The 8,865-nt window shown below is 30.6% G+C and overlaps 1 protein-coding gene across 1 annotated transcript; it reads right to left on the reverse strand.

The window, feature by feature from the left end:
- Positions 1-2,965: 2,965 nt before the first annotated feature.
- LOC124833164 (serine decarboxylase-like) lies at positions 2,966-5,554 on the reverse strand. The gene is made up of 5 exons (XM_047307566.2): positions 5,328-5,554; positions 4,969-5,200; positions 4,689-4,882; positions 4,460-4,596; positions 2,966-3,555 (listed from the first exon to the last, which is right to left on the reverse strand). Exons 1-5 carry the CDS (start codon positions 5,467-5,469, stop codon positions 2,983-2,985), a joined length of 1,278 nt encoding a protein of 425 aa, XP_047163522.2. The 5' UTR covers positions 5,470-5,554; the 3' UTR covers positions 2,966-2,982.
- Between the last annotated feature and the right edge of the window lie 3,311 nt (positions 5,555-8,865).

Genomic DNA, 8,865 nt, shown 5'->3' on the forward strand with positions numbered 1-8,865 from the left:
TTCAAAATTAGGATAGATGGATAGGTAATTTACAAAAATGAAATAATTTGAATTTTTTTTACATATTTATATAAGATGTCATGATCATATGACTTATAAATGAAAATTGTCATAAATCACAAGGACTTCTACACAAAATTGTGAAAATGTGAAATCGTTAATATCTTATGATGATTTCTTTATAATTGTTTTGAACTAAAGTCATTAGAATTCATAACAACTCTCAATTTGTATTAAAATCTTTAGATTTCATGATGACTTACCATTTATAGTTTATGACTACTTCAATTATATTATATTTTTTTGAACTTTTTTATGCATAACAAAATGTGGAATAATTTTTAAGTGTAAAAAAAAGTGAAAATATGGATTAAAAATAATAATACTAATGTTTAAAATGATAATAATACTAATAATTAAAATGATAATAATACTAATGATTAAAATGAATATGTTTATTTTTCTGACACCATCTAAAATTAAAAATTATTTTACACTTGATAATGTATAAAAAAAATTAAAAAGTCCAAAAAAATATAATATAACTGAAGTCGTGCTGAGTTACGAGAATTTTAATTTAATAGAAATTGAAAATAGTCATAAGTCCTAATAAGTTTCAACGCAAAAAAAAATGGCCATGACTCATGACTTCACATTTTCATGATTTTATAAAGAAGTCAAGACAAAATCTATAAAATAAAAAGTTCAACTATTTCATTTTCTAAAACGGGTTAAACTATCCTAATTTTGAAAATTTGCAAAAAAGTATAGTAGCTTAAACACTTGGCAAGAGAATGATGAATTAATTTTAAGTAAATGAAGAAGAAATCATGTAAAATATTTTTTTTAATTATTTGAATTAAATTTGATAATTGTGAGACGAAATACCTTATTTTAATGGAGTTATGATGTTATGTAATTTTATACCAGTATTTCATTTTAGGGTTAAATATGTTTTTAGTCTGTTGTTTATCATGTTATTTTGGGTTTCATTCATCTTTCGAAAGGTTTGTTCATTTTCGTCCTCTTAGTTAAGAAACTTGTATTTTTAGTCCTTAAAAAACAACGACATTAGATTTTCTGTAATGTGGCTAACGGTGATGCCAACTTCCCTAATGAATGTATGTCAGTTTTCTCTTTTTTTTTTCTGAAATTAGATTAAGTATATGCCACATATCTTTTGTTTTCTGAAATCAAATTATGGGTTTTTGTTCCTTGAAAATAATTAGGGTTCTTAAGTTATCTTCAATCAATTGGAGGACAAATACTTTTAATTGAAGCAAGGAAGCAAGCAAGGCGGTCGTTGCGGTGATCGACTATGACTCTTCCTCCTCCGTCGTCGACAACGGTGACAACATCGTCTCCTCGTCGTTCCGCCCTCCCATGCCTTTTGATCTAAACCCTCGATGTTGCTGTTGCCTTTGACGATCTTCACTGCAACGCGCTCTGCCTCTGAACTATGATTGTTTTAAATTTCTGATTTTTTTTCACCCTTGGTTTTTTGTTATTATTGCGCGGAACAAATTATAATGATGATCAAATGTAAGATTGTGGCAATATGATCTTAGTTCTGTGAGAGGGAGATTTCGTGATTGGGTGTATTTTATCTTTTTAAAATTTTATTTAGGAAGAAATATTGAACGAGAAAAAAAAGAGTAATTATGAATTATGATATCTTTTGTTGTCGAAAGATTAATGCAGGTGTGTATGCATTGTTCCCATAAGCTCTTCCTCTCAACCGTGTGTATTGTAGTACTACTTTAGAAATTCAGTGTTGCTCTAACTTAGATTTAGTTCCTTCTAGTTTCCTTTGTTTTGGTGGATTTCAACAACAAAAGATATCATGTCACATATTTAATTTGATTTTAGAAAAAGAAAAAAATATGACACACATTCATCATCAAGCTGGCATGTGACTCACCAGTAGCCACTTCACAGAAAATCTAACGTAGCATGATAATTAAGGAACTAAAAATATATTTAACTCTTCTTTTTAAACATTTTAAAAGGAATTAGTTATATAAATTATATAAAAATATTTTAACATGATAAATTGTAAAAAAGAAAAGAACATAGTTATAGAAATAATTAATCTGTCACGATATTAAGTCACGTTCATCTTATTATACCGGAATGAATAGACCAATAACTTATCATGTCACAAAAACTAAATTAAAACGAGTAATCGTTCCCTTTAAAATTACTAATCTAGAATTATAAATGGTAAGGATTCGAATATGAACAGAGACTATCAACTCAAAAAAAGTTATTTCATTACTTGTTCATTAGTTGAATATTTATTTAAAATATATTTACAGATATTTTAATACTTTTATATATTTTGAATATCTATAAATGTTTAAAAAAATTATATATTTTATAAAAATTTTAAATAAAAATACAAAAACAAATATATAATATAATATAAATTAAATTTTAATTTTAATTAAACTTAACTTAATAAAATATAAATTAATTTTTTTATTTTAATTTTTTATAAGTAATAAATATCCTGATACAAATACTATCATATTCACCTCCTTTCATTTATAAACAGATATTAAAATACATATTACTAACAAATAATAAATATTTATAAATATACAAATTTTATCTACAAACTTGTCAATAGGAATGTTATTCTAACCCTAAACTTGGTTTACCACGTCTCTATAAGATTCTAACGAATTATATTTAAAAAATGACAGAGTGTATACTTATAATTAATGGTATCATCAGCTTTTTTACCTTAATTTGACGCATTGATTAAACAAATAAAATGGCAAATTAAGAAATCAGTTAAACTCAAAATATTTATTCTTCGAAATCTCCCATCCATTCTCAAACCACAAATAAACTCCACTGACAAATGACACTTGACATAAAAGTTTTTAATCAATCTAAAAGTCAACTCAGAACAAATCTAACGATATATATATATATATATATATAGCATGACATGTTGAAATGAGAGATTCCTAATCACGAGACTGAATTGTGTATTGAACAAGCACAATGTCTAGAACCGACGTCACTTGAAATGCATAGAGGTAGAAATCGTCCATCTTGAAACCAAGTGGACCGTTTTTGAAGAAATTCATCAACAAAGGAATCCAACATTTCAGTGGTAACATGTTGCATCACTACTACGTGTGCAATGTTTCCCTCACATGCCAAACTCCATTTACGAGCAAAGTCTTCGTCTGGTGGTCTTTCAAAGACAACGATGTTGCTAAACTTGTTTAACATTGCACCAATTCCAGCCTTTCGTAATCGATGTTGTAAATGGGATGCATTGGCTATGCATTTATGCACTTCGCTTTCAAGTCCCACAAAACCTTTTCTTTTTATGGCATACCAAAGAAAAATCGATGCATGCCCAGAACGACTACCTGTGATTGTAACATCTCTTGAACCAATATATTCTACATCAGTTAATACGTTTATGTATTCTTTACGAGTTATTACAGCACCACATGGGATTGGACATCCCAGAAACTTATGCCCTGAAATAGCTATACTTCCTATGGGTTTCTTGAAACTGATCTTTGGTGCCTGTACAATTATCCCAACATTACTTTTAGACAAAAACATACTTAACAATGTCAAATGGGACAACCATATTTCAGCAACATATTAATAATAAGAAGTGAGAAAAACGTGTCAATAATTCATGTGTGAGTTTAGATATGACATTTTCTATAATTAAGATTGATTTTAGCTACATCTATACGTAAATTCATTCAAATTTTAAATTGGAAATAATATCAATCTGTGAGTTGGTAATCTATCTCTTTTGTAACGTGAATGACATTTTATAAAATATAAGATTTTATGGTTAGATTTATAAGTTTTTGACTAAAAATTAACAATTTCCTAAATCAATACTCTTTGCTCGTGTGAACGGAGAAGTGAATGAAAAAGGGAGAGAAATAACATGGTTTATTTGAAACAGTTATCTACTCAATTATCAACATAGTATTTATTTTAATTATCAACATTTTTTCTCCTCTGTTTTATTTTAATATAGTGATTTATTGGTACTAGAAATAAATAAGAATGAAAAATAAATTTTCTTACATGAATATTAACTGAACTTGTTTTGTTTTAATAGGAAACTCTCAGGTTAATTAAGTAGAATATAAATAGTACTTTGTTTTTTTAATTGAATTAAAGATACATTTTTATAGTAGATAAATACGACAATTTTCATTTAATACTTTTGCAAAAATGTGGCTAAATCACGTACTAATATGGTATAAAAATTTATTTTAAAAATAACTATTAATCTTAGGAGTGTGTTGAAATCCATATATCAACTCGATATTATACTATTAGTAAACTTATCCTTATCTTTCAAACTGATGGTAAGAATGAATTCGATTTAAACTCAATTTTTTAATATCCAGCCTAGCCCAGCGATGTTTTTTATGAAATGATGTATGTGTAAAGCACTTACTTGTTTGATAAAAGGCAACATGGCTCCGAACAAAGCTCCATCACAATGAATATAGAACCTGTCGCGAGCGAAACCACATTCCTTAAGTGTTTGTATTACAAGATCAAGGTCATCAACTCCTCCTTTCATAGTTGTCCCTACAAGAAGAAAAACCTTTCAAATTTTACACAAAAAGTGTGTGCATATTATTAGTCTGTTATATGTGCAGTTGTCAAAGGTAAGAGGAGACCGATGTTGAGATTGATGATGGCTGGCTTGTCCCTGTGAGCAAGAAGCAATGTCTTTAGTTCATCACAATCAATCTCTCCAGAGACCAAACTGCTAACCTTCATGCATTGCATTCGATACATTCTTGCGGTTTTGAAGATTGAATAATGGGAATCTTGTGAGGCATATAAAATCCCATCCGGCAATTGTTCTCTCCTATACGTAAAACATGTAAGTCGATGTTTCTGCTTGGAACATATTTTTGAAGCATCAAAAGTGTCTACAAGTTTAACGAAACTAACCCTACTAAAATCCCATGAAGATTCCCTTCGGTTCCTCCTGTTGTGACGTATCCCCAATACTTGCTCTTCTCTATCTCACATAGATTTGCAAACCAATCAAGCACGCAAACTTCAAATGATGTTGAATTCATGGTGTAGCTGCTCCCTCCAAATGGATCACCAGCATTGTTCAAATGAAAATGAAGCAACGGTGCTAATGTGTCACAGTTGAGGTTTTGATTAGTGGGGTAGCCTGAAGTGCATTGAGATAAAACAAGAAAAGCATCATAATATCAACAATTATTTTCTCATTATCTTGACACGAATTATAAAGCAATATTTGTTGAATCATGTAAAACAAGTTATGACATGAAAGGTACCCAAGAATCGTAAGTTGGTCTGATTAAGACTCTGGGCGTAGTGAGAAATAACTGAATCCAAATTAGGTTGTGTCTCGCCATTGAACTCGGTGAGGGCAAGCTTGTCTTCAATACCTATCTGCAACTTCTTCTCTAGAGACATTGTCAGCTTAGCTCTGTTGACAACAACTATGCAGCACAAACTGTTGGAATACTGTGTCCGAGAATCACACAGAAAAGTGCATATGCAAAAGACATAAACTGTAAATGTGCATTTATAGTCGAAAATCTATCTTTGAGTAATAAGTTGTTGTTGCTTTATTCAAGTTCATTCATTACATGGTTCTGATTCTCGTTTATGGTTTAGGCTATCTTTATTAGGATAGGTGAACTTGTTAGTTTTGTAAGTTGGTTGTTTTATTGGTTTAGTATTCTTAATTAGTCTGTTATTTGAAGCTTGTATTAATGTTTTATTACTCATTTGTTGCTTGATATTGGATTACTACTTTGATCATTCTGGGTTAGATGTTTGATTTGTTATTTCTTGCTAGGCATTTTGTCAGCTTAGCTCTGTAGACAACAACTATGCAGCACAAACTGTTGGAATACTGTGTCCGAGAAGTGCATATGCAAAAGACATAAACTGTAAATGTGCATTTATATATAAAAACCAAGTATAAAAACCAAGTATATGTAGGACAGTTCTAAAATGGATCAAATATAAAAACCAAGTATTATATATAATCTGTAATGATAAGGTGATTATGTTGAGAAGGTATGAGAAAGAAAAGGAATGGATTGGTGAAGAGGAAAACACTTAGACTTTGTTCACTTGAATGGATTTGGGAGAGAGTCATTGGATGAATTTGAAAAGATTTGAAGATAGATTTTGTTATTGTTTATTTGAGTGAATTTGGAGGTATGTGAGAGTGAATTTTGAAGTAAAATTTTTTAAACTGTCAGATCAATTAAATCCTACACTAATTATCACAAACGTTGCTTCCAAATTCATTCTCACTTACTTCCAAATTCACTCGAATAAGTAACAAAAAAATTTATCTTTAAATCTTCTCAAATTCACTCGATCACTGATGCTCCCTTAAATCCATTCAAGTAAACAAATGGTAAAAACTAGGATATAAAGAAAGAGAAGGGAATTGAATAATGGAATAGAGTGTACATCCTAGTCGAAGACCACCACATTCTGCATTATTCTTTCCAACTTCATCAACTCTTCATTTCTTCCCCAACCACAACCAACAACGTACTTCATTGCATTATTCCATCACCAACTTGGTTCAGATGAGGGCCAAAAACCAACAACATCCACCACTCTTTGTCTCGTCAAACCAGCAATATCCCTCGCTACTACTTCAACAGTGACATCCATTACCAAATGCCGTGCTTCACTTCAATTCCTCTCCCACATCTCTCCTTACTTATCATCCTTCCTTTTCAATAATCATCTAATTTGCCTTTTTCTTCTTCCTCCTCTATTAATATTTATAAATTAATTATATCTCTATTATGCTCAATATTCTCTTTCTTTAACTTAATAAATCTATACCAACATAAAATGTTTCTTCACTAAAGTCTCACCGCTAACTTTTTCTTTAATAAAAGAACTCGCTTGAGTTTTTGGCTTATAATAATAGAGTGAAATGATAGCTTATATAAATAATGTCAGGTATACTACTCGAATTTTCTCATCTGATTATAGTTTGTCAGTTTTTGTTACCCACCTTTAGAATACTCTATGTCTTGTTTAGGTTAAAGAAAGGACGTTAACAGGACTGATAATTCCAACTATTTTAAAGGCTAAATTAAAGTTGGATAACTAAAGGAAAAGAAAGCTAAAATAAAGACGGAGAGTGTGTGGATCAAGCAAAAAACTAAGAGAATGTGATGGTGAAAGATGATGATTAGTTAAATTCCAAAATTCCATGAATAATTTGTTAAATTCCAATTGGATATCCTGTGAACATTTGTTTCAAAAAGGGTCCTTGCACCCTTCAAAATGATCATCGTGCATCTAAAGTTTGAGATTCCTTTCCTCTATTAGTAGCCGAAAGAAATATAAAAATATGAATAAATAGACTTAGCCAGACACGCTTGCATGAAACATTACGTGTTATATCACAACGAAAGTGATTGAAGTTTTCGAGATCACTGCCATAGATCGTTTCCTTAAGGAAAATGTTATTTGGACAACAAAAGTTTGACACAATTTTGACAACGGCGACGTGGCAGCTGTGCATTGGTTCAGTGAATTGAAAACAAACCAGAAAAAACCCAAAATACCCCTCACCCCGGTTCACTGAGCCAATGCACAGCTGCCACGTCGCCGTTGTCAAAATTGTGTCAAACTTTTGTTGTCCAAATAACATTTTCCTTTCCTTAAATATCCCATACGGCCACACCACGCCTTGTCATTTTTTAGTGTTCCAAGAATTCATTAACATCCTCAAGAATGGAACCGTAATTGTCCAACTCTTTTAAAGAAATCAAAAGTTAGACAAGAAAGCTCAAAACAAAACAAAATTAAAATAAAAGAAAAATAAAATATGATAGCGAGAGATGAAAAGCTCTTTGAAAGAAAAGAAAGTTGAATTGTTTTGTTTAATTCCGTATGGCACACTGCTGTTTTTAAAAACGAATTCCGTGATTAAATTGTAATACGAGAGTAAACTAATTAATTAAATTTGATATTGATGATTGATCTATAATATGTCTTGAGAAAGAGTTTCGTTTGAGAGAAACCTTGAATTGTGAGGTCTATTATAGAGAATTCTGTCGTAGAAGCTGACAATTAATAATAAAGATCACGAACAAAATACTTCCTGAGACGTGTAGATCACTGTCCTTAAGGACTTATCCGCGGTGTATTGCGCAAGCCCCCAGGAGGACCGTGGTGTATTGCGCAAGCCCCCAGGAGGATCTCAGAACTAGTAAAGATATCTAAAGAGAAATATTAAAAACCCAGAATAATTTTAGAAGAAAAGAAGACAAAAAGATTAGAGAATGAGAGAAAGGAAAGAGAATGCAAACATGCGTATTTGGAATGAAGAAAGTCACTCTATTTATAGAGTAGGAAATCAACAAAGATTGGCCTAAGGCCCAACACCAATGGGAAAAATCTCTGCCTTCCGGAAATGGCTTTGACCATGCAGCAACAATTTAAACGTTGTACATTAAAAATTTTAACGTTGACAACCGCATCACAAGAAACTTGCGGAATGTATCTAACTTTAAATTATATTTTACAATATTATATTAAATAATAACAAATTCTTCCATGTGTGCTTGTTCTTCTTGTTTCTCTATTTACCATTTATCAGATCTAGCATTTGTAGTTGTACCATGTTTTCAGTGTTATTTGTCTAGTGAACCTTTTTTTAGTGAATTTGTAAGTTATTTTATAATATTGTGAAATATATTTTTCTCTTTTAATAAAAATGCGAGTTTTCCACTAGGTTTATTAACTAGTTTGTTAAAAAAATAAAAAAGGTACATTAACAAGAGTTGACCATGTAGAATAGCATCTTCAAAATTGCATCAC

Source organism: Vigna umbellata, chromosome 8, assembly GCF_029865625.1.
Source record: "Vigna umbellata cultivar VRB3 chromosome 8, Vumbellata_1.0, whole genome shotgun sequence".
Classification (NCBI taxonomy): Eukaryota; Viridiplantae; Streptophyta; class Magnoliopsida; order Fabales; family Fabaceae; genus Vigna; species Vigna umbellata.

Bases quoted from the DNA above. Each gene is read 5' to 3' on its own strand.
- LOC124833164 (XM_047307566.2), bottom strand. From the start codon at position 5,469: ATGTCTCTAGAGAAGAAGTTGCAGATAGGTATTGAAGACAAGCTTGCC. The intron at 4,883-4,968 runs GTTAGTTTCGTT...TTTTACGTATAG, and splicing joins CTTCATGGGATTTTAGTAGG to GAGAGAACAATTGCCGGATG. The intron at 3,556-4,459 runs GTAAGTGCTTTA...ATAATTGTACAG, and splicing joins TGTTGCCTTTTATCAAACAA to GCACCAAAGATCAGTTTCAA.